Source organism: Meles meles, chromosome 2, assembly GCF_922984935.1.
Source record: "Meles meles chromosome 2, mMelMel3.1 paternal haplotype, whole genome shotgun sequence".
In the NCBI taxonomy this organism is placed as follows: Eukaryota; Metazoa; Chordata; class Mammalia; order Carnivora; family Mustelidae; genus Meles; species Meles meles.
The window spans coordinates 136,702,448-136,715,569 of NC_060067.1; the positions used below are offsets into that span (position 1 = coordinate 136,702,448).

General features: G+C 42.9%; 1 protein-coding gene across 1 annotated transcript; it reads right to left on the reverse strand.

Annotated features, from left to right (window-relative positions):
* Positions 1–11,441: 11,441 nt before the first annotated feature.
* Positions 11,442–12,857, reverse strand: LOC123937603 (tripartite motif-containing protein 60-like). Its single transcript, XM_045998570.1, has one exon. The coding sequence runs from the start codon at positions 12,855–12,857 to the stop codon at positions 11,442–11,444; it is 1,416 nt and encodes a 471-aa protein (XP_045854526.1).
* Positions 12,858–13,122: the final 265 nt, after the last annotated feature.

Sequence of the window (13,122 nt, forward strand, 5' to 3'; positions counted from 1 at the left end):
GAGGGGGAAGCAGGCTCTCCGCTGAGCAAAGAGCCCAATGTGGGGCTCAATCCTAGGACCTGAGCTGAAGGCAGACGGTTAACAACTGAGGCACCCAGGCTCCCCAAGAGCTTTTCTTGAGGAACAAACCAGAGGGCCAAATATACTGTGGGAAACACTAATCTTTAAGAATGGAGAGCTTACAGGTTCTTCAAAAAATACCCACCTTGGGGCACCTGGGTGGCTCAGTGGGTTAAAGCCTCTGCCTTCGGCTCGGGTTATGATCCCAGGGTCCTGGGATGGAGCCACGCATAGGACTCTCTGCTCAGCAGGGAGCCTGCTTCCTCCTCTCTCTCTCTACAGTGCTTCTCTGCCTACTTGTGATCTCTGTCTGTCAAATAAATAAATAAAATATTTTTTAAAAAAAGAGAGAGACGTCAAACTTTAAAAAAAAAAATACCCACCTTATTTTTAGTATTTCCCATTCAGACTTCCTTAAATTTGAGAACATTTTTTAAAATTTTTTTAAGATTTTTAAAATTTGACAGAAAGAGCATAAGAAGGGGAAGGGGGGGAAGCAGGCTCCTCTCTGAGCAAGGAGCCCAATGCAGGGCTCGATCCCAGGACCCCAGGATCATGACCTAAACTACAGGCAGACACTTAACCAACTGAGCCACCCAAGTGCCCCTTGGCAACATGTTTTAAAGTAGCATCAAGTATATATGGTGATACAGGACAAAAATAAATGATAAATGGGCAATTGTAGACTAGAACACATAGGTTACTCTTGTTTGGAGGTAAACAAAGGGCATTGTTCTATACATATATACTCCTACTCATAGAACTGTTTTCTTGTGTAAGCAGAGATCAATGGGAAGTTTCAACAAGAAGCCATTAGCAGTAATTAACTCTAGAAAGGCAAATGGAGGTGAGAAATCACTGTGTAACTCCCCTGCGTAACTGCCATGTGAGACTTTCCTATCACACACAGGATGTCAATTTACTTCTTGAAAACCATAACAGCAGCTCATTCTGCAGTGCAGGCATTTGTCCCCTTGACAAAGGAAAATCCTTATGCTGTCTCCTCAGGAACTGGCCATCCTCATGAAGAAGAGGCCAGAACCTTCATTCTGTGGCTCATCTCTCTCCCATCTGCACTGTGGCTCCTTGCTGGTGGGAAATGTTCTGTTACCCTTGTGTCCCCAGACTGCTGGGCAGGGTCCACGCACAGTGAGCACTCAACAAGTTTGTTGAATAACTGAATGAGCTGTTAGTGAATAGGATGTCAGGTAGATGTTGTATGTATAAATGACAACACATTGACTCATATATACAGTCTGAAGGTGTAGGTTGTCACTAGGGCAGTGGCTGGGAAAATGTGGTGTGGATGAGATTACCAAGGATATTACAAAAATGCCAGAGTCACCAAGGAGACTTATTGAAACTCAACGCCCAAGCCTTTCAAAGCAAAATCCTGATACAGTCCACCTAAGGAAGTCTGCTCCTACAGCTGCTTTGGCACCACCCGGCCATCAGCCCCTCCCCCACCTTCCAAAGCCCCCAGGAGCAGGGGAAGGAGAGATGTTGCTCCTGGAAGCTTATCTCCTAGCTGGGAGGATAGAATGAGCTTGTGAATCCAGAAGACAGGCAAGGACTCATTCTGGAACACCTTCTTTAAAGGGCAGAAGCTGCCTGAGAAAGAAATTAAAACTGCCTGAGAACAAGCTGAAGCTAGTCACCCAGCCCAGCATCTGCGCGCTAGAGAAGACAAGATGCACTCTCTTCAGAGTATTCCAGGGACCCAGCAATCAGACCTCTGATTAAATTAGAGGAGTTTCACTGGAGAAGTAGTAGGAAGTGGGAACGTGGGACAGTGAGTCAAATCTTCCCCACCCCTCACACCCTGCCCCCACGCCTGTGCAGCAGATGCAGAGAGGAAGATGGGAAACATTACCAGGGGCCTGTCATTCCCTGATGCTGATTGCATCTGGAGTCTGTCCAATAGGACAAAGGAAAGGAAGCTCCCTACAGGATTATGAGTATAAAGGGAGCCAGATTCAGAGCTCTCTCAGTAAACAGAGAGACTGTGCTGTGTGGCGCTCCAAGGATGGACAAGATGCGACTGATTGGCAGGCAGAGGAGCTGCTCTCAGGGCTGTGTTGTGAGCCAGATGTGAGGTTCATTCCCAGGACCCTAAGATCATGACCCGAGGGGAAGGCAGGGATTTAACTGTCCTGTGTCAGATGTTTTTCATAATTATTGGCATTTAGGGATAGAAGAAAGGGTTGAGCTCTTCTCTAATGTGGTTGTGGGTCATGTGTCTCAGTCTAAACCTAACTGCAGGTCTTAGAGTTGTGTGTCTACATTCTGGCATCAGCTGTGACCTGTGTAGTTTCAGGGGAAAGTCTCTAACCCATGACTGATTGGTAATGCCTCACTAGACATTGGCTCCTGCTCTGTAGAGCACTCAGGGTAAAGACTGTCTCTCTGTGATATCCTGGATGCTGAGTAGTCCCATGTGTGAGGCAAGGGCAGTCGCTGTGTAAGTAACCATCATTATATGAAGATTTGAATTACTGAGCTCCATGCTCAAGAAGGTAGCTCACTGGGGCGCCTGGGTGGCTCAGTGGGTTAAGCCACTGCCTTCGGCTCGGTCATGATCTCGGGGTCCTGGGATCGAGTCCCGCATCGGGCTCTCTGCTCAGCGGGGAGCCTGCTTCCCTCTCTCTCTCTCTGCCTGCCTCTCTGTCTGCTTGTGATCTCTGTCTGTCAAATAAATAAATAAAATCTTTAAAAAAAAAAAAAAAGAAGGTAGCTCACTAAGACTCTATAAAACATCTACACTGCTTCTGCTACTGCTGCCTATGTCTTTGTCAAAACAAAGATTCAAATCAAGGTTACAAGGCAAAACACCCAAGGCACTCCTATGGTACACTGGCAGCACACTAGACTTAGCACAAGCTGGAGTGGGGGGCAGAGGGAGAGGAAGCAGCAGACTTCCCTCTGAGAGAACCCAACTTGGGGCTCTATCCCATCCCAGGACCCTGAGATCAGGATGGGAGCTGAAAACAGATGCTTAAGGAACTGAGTTACCCAGGCACACCTCAGTAAATAAAATGTCTTAAAAAAATAAACAAAAGATCCTTCATAATGTTTTCTTCCAAACTCAGGCATAACTAATTCATGTAGAACACATATTAAAATAGTATTTGATTCAAGAGCGCCTGAGTGGCTCTGTTGTTAAATGTCTGCCTTCGGCTCAGGTCATGATCTAGGGTCCTGGGATCGAGCCCTGGTTGGGGCTCCCTGCTCAGCAGGGAGTCTGCTTCTCCCTCTGTGCCTCCCCCTGCTTGTGTTCCCTCTCTGTGTCTCACTCTGTCAAATAAATAAAATCTTTTAAAATTTTAAATTGTATTTGATTCAATACTTTAATATTTAAACTACCCCAAAACCATTCATCTATTTCATTCCTTTATGCACCAGAATGTGGTACCTTTCAATCTAATAAAAATAATTACTATGAAGGCCCCCTAGTGGCTCCGTTGTGAAGCGTCTGCCTTCAACTCAGGTCATGATCCTAGGGTCCTGGGATGGAGCCCTGTCAGGATCCCTGCTCAAAGGAAGCCTGCTTCTCCCTCTCCCACTCCCCCTGCTTGTATTCCCTTTCTGTCAAATAAATAAAATCTTTTTAAAAAATTAATACGAAACCGATTAAAAGATATACAGAAGCAGGAAGAACAAAATTCTTTTTTTTTTTTAAGATTTTATTTGACAGGGGCGCCTGGGTGGCTCAGTAGGTTGGGCCTCTGCCTTCGGCTCGGGTCATGGTTCCGGGGTCCTGGGATCGAGCCCCGCATCGGGCTCTCTGCTCAGCGGGGAGCCTGCTTCCCCTCTCTCTCTCTGCCTGCTTGTGATCTCTTTCTCTATCAAATAAATAAAATAAAATCTTTAAAAAAAAAAAAGATTTTATTTGACAGACAGAGATCACAGGTAGGCAGAGAGAGAGGAAGGGAAGCAGGCTCCCTGCTGAGCAGAGAGCCCCATGCGGGGCTCAATTCCAGGACCCTGGGATCAGGGCCTGAGCTGAAGGCAGAGGCTTTAACCCACTGAGCCACCCAGGCGCCCGGAAGAACAAAATTCTTAAAACAGCGTATTTCCATTAACCCTCATTCAACATTTATTCAGTTTGTTAATTCCTGTTCAATTTTCCCCTTTTGGTTGCTGTCATTTCATACACACACACACACACACACACACACAAGTACCTACTACTAAAAATATGGACACTGGGGTGCTTGGGTGGCTCAGTCAGTTAACTGTCTAATTTCAGCTTGAGACATGACCTCAGGGTATTGGGATTGAGCCCTATGACAGGATTCCCGCTCTCTCTCTGCACCTCCCCCCACGTATGCTCTCAAATAAAATCTCTAAAAATAAATAAATAAAAATATGGACATTATTTATTAAATATGACATTATTTATTTATAATACCTAAGAAAATAACAAATGCTGTTAACATTTAATCCATATTCAAATTTCCCCTAGTGGCTCATAAATGCCTTCTTAAATTTGGTTTGTTCAAATCGCGATCCAAAGTTCCAGGTTTCACATTTAGAAATTTCCAGTTCCATTGCTTCTTGGCCTTTTGTAAGAACCAAGTATAGAAATTTTCAGTTCCAACTAGCCTTTTTTTTTTTTTTTTGCATTTGTTTCTGGATACTATTTACTGAAGTGACTAGGTCATTCTCCTGGATAATTTCCACCTAATTGTATTGTTTCCTCATAGTGTCATTTAGCTTATGCCTGTGTTTGCAATCAACTACGAGGTAGCTGCAAAGGTTGGCTGAATTCAGATCCAAATTTTTCAGCAAGAACAATATGTAAGTGATGCAATGTTTTTCAAAAAAACATCAAATAGGGCACCTGGGTGGCTCAGTGGGTTTGGCCTCTGACTTCAGCTCAGGTCATGATCTCATAGTCCTGGGATCATGATCTCAGGGTCCCAAGATCAAGACCCACATCGGGCTCTCTGCTCAGCAGGGAGCCTGCTTTCCCCCACCTCTGCCTGCCTCTCTGCCAAATACATAAAATACATATATATTTTTTAAAATCAAGTAGTGTATACATAATGTCTAGCTTTTCTGCTCTAGCGATGCTATGACTGGTCAGTGGGTTAGGGTGATTGACAGTCTAGACGCCCAATTATACAGGCTGGAACCAGCTCCATAAGATGACCCTGAAAACATCTTAAGCATGGAAAGGAAACAAAGGTTATTACCTGCAAGAATGTAATTGTATTTTAGAAGACTCACAAGAATCCAGATAAAATCTTGAGGGTTATTTTATTTTTTTTAAAGATTATGTAAATTAGGGAGATTGAGAACTAAGGTATTATCTGCAAAAACATAACTATCTTGCTGTGCCTGGGTGCCTGGGTGCTTCAGTCGGTTAAGCATCTGCCTTGGCCTCAGGTCGTGGTCCCAGCATCCTGAGATCAAGTCCCTCATTGGGGGGGTTGGGGGGAGTTCCTGCTGAGCAGGAAGCCTGCTTCCCCCCCCCCCCTGCTTGTATTCCCTCTATCAAAAAAATTAAACCTTAAAAAAAAACCCAAAAAAAACAAAATTGTCTTTTAGAAAACACACAGGAACCCAGGTAAAATATTGAGGATATTTTTGTTTTAAAGATTGAGAGTGATTAGAGCGCTAGTGGGAGGTGTTGTAAAGGGGGATTAGGGAGCCTGATAAATCCCAGGACCTTGAGATCATGACCTGAGCCTAAGGCAGACACTTAACCTACTGGCCACCCAGCCGCCTGAGGGTTATTTATAGCAGCATTATTGTGAAATGTGTATGTAATGTATCAGTATGTGGGCAACAAACAAAAAATGAACAATGTTTAAGAAGTGAAAATTTTACCTACGTTTATTGCAGCATTATTTACAGTAGCCAAGATAGGGAAGCTACCTAGTTGTCCATCAATAAAGGTGTGGCATATATACCACACACAATGGTATTATTCTGTTATAAAGGAATATGAGATCTTGCCATTTGCAACAACACAGATGGACCTAAAGAATATTATTCCACTTTTATGTGGAATCTGAAACACACATGAACAACGGGGGGAAAAAAAGGCAGAAGACTCTGACAGAGTCGGAGAGAGAATTGAGCAGCAGGGGCAGGGAGATGGGCAAAATGGGTGAAGGGAGAGGGAGATACAGGCTTCCAGTTATGGAATGAGTGAGTCACAGGAATAAACGGTACAGCACAGAGAATTTATCAATGATACTGGAATAGTGCTGTACAGATGACAGCTACACCTGTGATACACCTCTAACACAGCATAACAGAGACTTATCGAATCACTATGTTGAGTCCCTTAAACTAATGTTAACATTGTTTATCAACACTGTATATTCACCATTGTGTTTTCATTAGCAGCACTGTGTATTCAGTAAAGTTTTGTAACTACATCAAATATTAAATAGAAAAAGTATTAAATAGCTAGAAATTAAAGTACGTACATATTGTGAAGAAATCAAATATTCAGGGGAAGGTATTAAGGAATACCTTTATAAATGCAGGACACCATAGGCATGTATAACCACACACAATATAGCCAAGATGCCAATTAAAACTATGGCTTCAGGGTGATCCCAATAAAATCCCCAGACGTTACTTTAATGGCATTAAGATAAGCTGAAGGACAAAACACCAAAAAGAATCAAGACATTCCAGAGAGAAGGAACAAAACATTTTACCAGACATCAACATAGTAATTATTAAATAATGTCTCAGTAATTATGAAACTGTTGTACTGGTGCAGGGATAGGCTAATAGGCTAACAGACTCACAAAACGGAAGAGAGAATCCAGACAGAGTCAAACACATGGAAACTGGCTGTGGGATAAACCTCCCATGCAGATCAGTGAGGATTTTTCAATAAATGGTTTGGGGACAACTGGTTATCCAGATGGACACTGGACTCCATTTACTGCTATACATAAAAATCAGCTCATTTAATTTAAATACAGAAACCCAAATTATAAAACACTTCAAAGCCAACTCAGGAGATACTCTAGTATCCACTTGTGAAAATGACTCATAAAGGCTACAAGTCTCGTAAAACAAAGGAAAAGACAGAGATCTTAAAACTGCAATACTATACACGCAACACACAAGTTTTTCTAAAATAAATCATTTGTATTTAATATGAAAAAATTAGATGATTATTCACAAACTGTCAACCATGGCTTAACAAGAAAACAAAGGAGCGATGTTTTTGTTGTTAAATATACAATCTTTTAGTAGAAAGGTTATTGAAATGTTAGACATCAGAGAAGTTTGATAAATGTTGGGAATATTTTAAACAGACTGGAGATTAATGTTGATCAAAAGCAACTAAAAATGGTTGGCAAATCAACATAATGAGACTTCTTTATAGCAAAAGCAAACCGTGGGAAAAAGGTTAAAAGCAATTCCAACAATGGAAAATACTAGCCAACAAAGTTCACTCCCATACATATGTATGATGTATACAAACATTATGGAAGTGCATTTGTGTTTATGTATTTATGTATTGTGTACATACAGGTTAGGTGAGTATACGGATTACGTACGTACCATAGTAGATAAACAGATCTGACATAAATATGAAAGGGATCACTAAGGGGAGTAACTGAAACAAAAATAAACTTGAAGCTACTCCTATGTGTATTTACTTGATGGCATCAAGTTTACTGGCAGCTCCTGGAACATACTTTTGAGGCACGGCAGTAGAAGTAGCCATTTAGACTAGAGATAGGTAACAAGTCACACACACCCTCCCCACCCCACAAGGGTCAGAGAGGAATCTTTATCAGAGTCCTGGTGTGGCGCAGTAGAAGACGGTAAGCCAACTAATGGTGTTTCACTCCCCCAGCCATCCTTCAAGTCTGGCATTCATTGCTGGAGGCAGAGCCCATCCTCTTCTCTCCCAGTCGGTACCAGCAACTGGGTGGATCTGGCCACCCAGATGGCCCCCTGCAACCTGCAGGCTGCCTTGGAGGTCTCCTTTAACTCATTCTTTCACCTTTGGTACTGAGGTCTTTTCTGGAAGTGCCTGGACTTGTTCTGTACATACGTCAGCCTTCTCTGCAGCAACTAGGACGTTCTGGGGCTTGGAGATCTTTTCATCCTGAGACCAGATACTCATCCATAGCTCCCCAGACACTTCCTCCAACATTACTCAGTGCTCCAAGGTGCCACTGGTGAGGAATCGCAGGGCCAGTAAAAGTTGCTCTCAAGGACCACAGAGAAGTCATCCTTGGGGAACCAGATAGGAACTTGGGACATGCTGTCCCAGGAGCCTAATGTTATTTCTCAGGTATTGGGTGTTGCAGGGAGGCAGAGTTGGCTGCCTGTATCTGTCTTTCATAACCGATGCAATGACACTCTGTGTTCCAGATGCTCTCCTATCAGCTCTAGTATCAGGACCAGGAGTACAGGGACCACACACATCACAGAAAAGCTCCAGAGTGCCACACATGTAACTTTTAAAAATGCAGTACACTACAATGAACTATACCGTATCAGATGGGCAAAGATAACCCTCACATACCATTACTGGAATACCATTGTTATTTTTTTTTTAAGATTTTATTTATCAATCAGAGAGAGGTGTCACACGCAGGGAGGAGAAGCAGACTCCCCACAGAGCAGGGAGCCAGATTCCGGACTCAATCCCAAAACTCTGGGATCACAACCTGACCCGAAGGCAGAGTCTCAACCAACTGAGCCACCCAGGTGTGCCAGAATACCATGGTAATTCTTCAGAGGGTCAGGGATTGGCAACTAGAAATATGTTATCAAAAAGGTTCAATGTATACAGCTGTAAACCAAACAATTATTCTTTTAAGAAATGTATGCTATTCAAATTCAAAAAATGCAAGTAGGTGCAGTTTCCAATAAGATTTCTAGTATTTCACCCACAGTTATGAAGAAACATTTATCAGTTTAACATGGAATGTCTGACATGAAGGACACACCAAATAACCAGGAGGAAGGAATCTGGAGTAAACATAGGAAACAAAATACAACTTCAAAAATACTAGATATAAAATTCTTAAACAACAATACGAAGAAAGGTTACTACACCAACTATGTTCCAGTAAGAGCAGTAGGCCAGTGTATAGGGAGAGATTCTTTTAACAGGAAAATCTGATGAAGTTACTCTCTCCCTCCAAAGTCTCTAAGGACCATTTCACAGACTGAAATACCTAACATGGCCTATTTGACCCTACAAAGGCTGGTGGTTCTCCCCTCTCCACAACTCACCTCTGACCTCACAACTCCCCTGCACTCACTCCATTCCCAGGCTTCTTTGCTGTCCCTGGTGTGCCAATCCCTTCCCTGTAACATTTGCTGAGCCCTTCTCTCTGCAACATTCCACCACTGCTATTCCCTCATCTGAAGTTCTGCAATGATTCTGTGTTCTCTAAAATGCCTACCTTGACCACCCAAGTTCAAACAGCTAACCACTTCCCCACCCCCACATGCGCTGCACACACACACACACTCATGGTACTTTTTTTTATCCTCTGGTCACTGATTTACTCTTCCCTGTACCCATAGCGCTTTCTTAGCTTCTAAGTTGCTGAATCAGATTGTTCCTCTGAGGGAGGTTTTGGGCAAAGACTGACACTTAAACTGGTGGACCTTAAGGAGATTGTCCTCTAATGTGGGAGAGCTTCAATCTACTGAAAGCATGAACAAAACAGAAGTCTGACTTAACACAAGCCGAGAGTTCTACTGGGAGATGACCTTCACACTTGAACTGCAGCATGCAGTCTTCCCTGGATCCCTAGGCAGCGGGTTTTAAAACCTGCCATGCTTGTCTTCACTGATTTCCCAGTCTCCACTACCGTTTGAGCCAACCGCTTAAGATAAACCCTTCTTTAAAAATGTACATCTTATTGGTTGTTTCTCTTAAGAATCCTGACAGAGTATCTCACCACTCAGCAAAATAAATGGACAAAAGCTCAGAACACTAAGAATAAAAAAGGTCTTTAAAACATGCTAAGTGGGGTGGCTGTGTGGCTCAGTTAAGTGTCTGCCTTCCCCTTAGGTCATGATCCCAGGGTCCTGAGATTGAGCCCCACATCAGGGCTCCCTGCTCAACAGGGAAGTATGCTTCTCCCTCTCCCACTGAGTGGTTTAGGCCACTGCCTTCGGCTCAGGTCATGATCTCAGGGTCCTGGGATCGAGTCCCACATCGGGCTCTCTGCTCGGCGGGGAGCCTGCTTCCCTCTGGAGCCTGCTTCCCTCTCACTCTCTCTGCTTGCCTCTCTGCCTACTTGTGATCTCTGTCAAATAAATAAAATCTTTTAAAAAATTAAAAAAATAAAAATTTAAAAATTGGTAAAACGTCCTAAAAAAATGGTACCCAAGAACCAACAGTAGACTAGTATCAGACTTAGAAAGAATAGTATGTTTTGAAGATTGTAACTTCCAGTGTAGCCATGCGTATTTGGCTTAACTGTCACCTCAGTAGAGGTAGAGTAAAATCATTTTGAAACATGCAAAATCCCCCCCAATTTTAAAGTATCCGGGGTAGGATGACTCTCCAAATGAAAAGATAAAACAGGCAGGAAGACATGGGATTAAACCAATAAGGAATTGAAGAACAGAGGACAATTCCCAAGATAGTGGATACAGACAGCTATATACATAGGTAGCTCATTCAGATTGGAACTTGAGACCCAGAACCACGTTCATCAGGAAAAAACTGTTCAGATTATACAAACATTTATATGAAGAAATGTGTGTAGGGAGGGGCATCTGGGTGGCTCAATGGGTTATGCCTCTGCTTTCGCTCAGGTCATGATCTCTGGGTCCCCACATTGGGCTCTCCGCTCAGCAGGCAGCCTGCTTCCCCCTCTCACTGCCTGCCCCTCTGCTTCTTTGTAATCTCTGTGAAATAATTTTTTTTTTAAAAAGTGTGTAGGGAAAGGGCCTTTAAAAGGCGAAAATCGTTAAGTACCTATTCAGTCAACTGTGTCAACTAATAGACATATACAGTAAAGAAAGAAGGGGAAATATGGTATCAAGAATTATGGAAAGAAACCAAAGAATCCACTGAAGGTAGATGTATTAAGGATATCTGTTAAGACAACTTACTCAACTGTAAAGGAATGACTATCATTAAAAGGCAACTTACATGCAATTTCAACAGAGAATATTTTTTTTTGATTTGGTAAGTAACTTAATTCTCAAATACTCTAAGAACTTCAAAGCACTTGGCCACTGGTATCTAAAACATCTATAAAATTGGCATTACTACCATGTTTTTATAGTTGTTGAAAATGGGAGAAAAATCTATTCTGGTTTTCAGCAGTAAACTGTTAAAAGTCCAGAATTACTCAGACTAAATTTACTGGCTAAATTACCCCTAGACATTGAAATGATACTGTTTCCCAGGTACTTCATCGTTCATCATCTGTTACTGAAGAGATTTTAAGAGGTTCAGAATCTACTCCAATATAGAAATAGGGACACACAGCTTCTATAAGAGAATCATTAAAATTATAGAGAAGAGATCTATCGTTCATATTGTAAAAGGAAACTTCACCCAACTCACAGTCCAGAAAAATGCCGATCTTACTGGGTCTTACTACAGGCAGAAGTTGGGTTCTCTTACCACCCAGTATAACATAAATGCTTTCAATATATCGCCCAATTGCCCAGAATCCACCCTCAACTACTGGCCAAGTCCTCCAATTCCTGGGAAAACGGTCTCGACACACCCCCAAGGTCCATTTAGGTTTGTTTCCCACTTCTACCTCCCAGTAATGCCGGCCAGAATTAAAGCTCCTCGAACCCAGGACAGCAGGGCAGAGATAAAATCTCCTCGGGTTGTAACAAAGGTGTTTTTTTTTGTTTCCATATCGCACACTTTTTCTATCCTCAGACACAATAAGCTGAGGGTGTGCTGTTTCAAGATCTAGCATCACATCTGCTCGAAATGGCTTGATAATTCTGTCCAAGCCAGAATACTGTGGAGGAAGGCTAAATCCGTATTTCTTTAATTGGAATACGAAGAGCTCAGGATATGTTAGATTTTGATACCTGTTGTAGATACCCTTAACGTGGGTCAGTAATTCCAGTTCTGACTGCACACACCTGCACTCTATCTCCTTGAGAAGCTGTTTTAATGTGGAAACGTGACCTGAAAATGTTCTCTGGTTCTCCTTTAGTTTTGTTAAAATGTCCCTCTCTTCATCGTCCATCTGCCTGAGAAGAGCCTCTTGCTGATTCTGTAGAAACTGTCTGATTTGCTCAAATTCAGAAATGATTTCTTCTCTCCTGTCCTCTACCTTCTTTTTCAGGTCCACTATTTTGCTGGTTTGAAGGCTTAACACTTTTTCAATTCGTTCCACATTGTCCCTCAAGGGCTCAATGCTATATTCTAGAATTTTCCTGTGAAAAGTGGCAGCTTTTTTAATGGGGTAAATATAGTGTTTCTGGTGTTGAACAGAGAAACTGCACTGTGTACATAAAACCTCTAGGTCCTTCCCACAAAAAAGGGTCAGAAACTGATTGTGCTTCTCACACATAGAATACTCCTCCTGCCTTCTCCTCTTGCTCCTTCGGACCTGCAGTCGTTTAGCAATTTCAGTTAGATTACTGAGCTGGCGATTGCTCCTGAAGCTTTTGTTATGAAAGCAAAAACGACAGACAGGACAAGGGAAGGTATCATCTAGATCCTTCCACATCATGTTGATGCAGGAGCGACAGAAGTTGTGCCCACAGTTTATAGTCACTGGGTCTTTCAAGTAATCCAAACAGATGGGGCAGCTAGACTCCTCTTGGAGGTGAACCAGGCCTGTCACAAATTCCATGGAGCCGACAACGAAAGTCAGGGGTAAGAATGCTCCCCTTGGCAAGGCCTGCCTTAAGCTCAAGACCCAGTAAGCAGATATCCTCCCCCAGGCCTCACAGCTTTAGGTTTCACTGGCCCAGCACGTCACCCAGAGGGCAGCCACTGAAGTCTTGCCCCTTAGCTTAAGGGCAAAGAGTCCTGCTTGCAACTCTCTCACAGAGGGAACCGCCTAAATTTAAGATTAATGACTTCCTTCTTCAGCCAAGTAGCCAGCAATCGCCCCT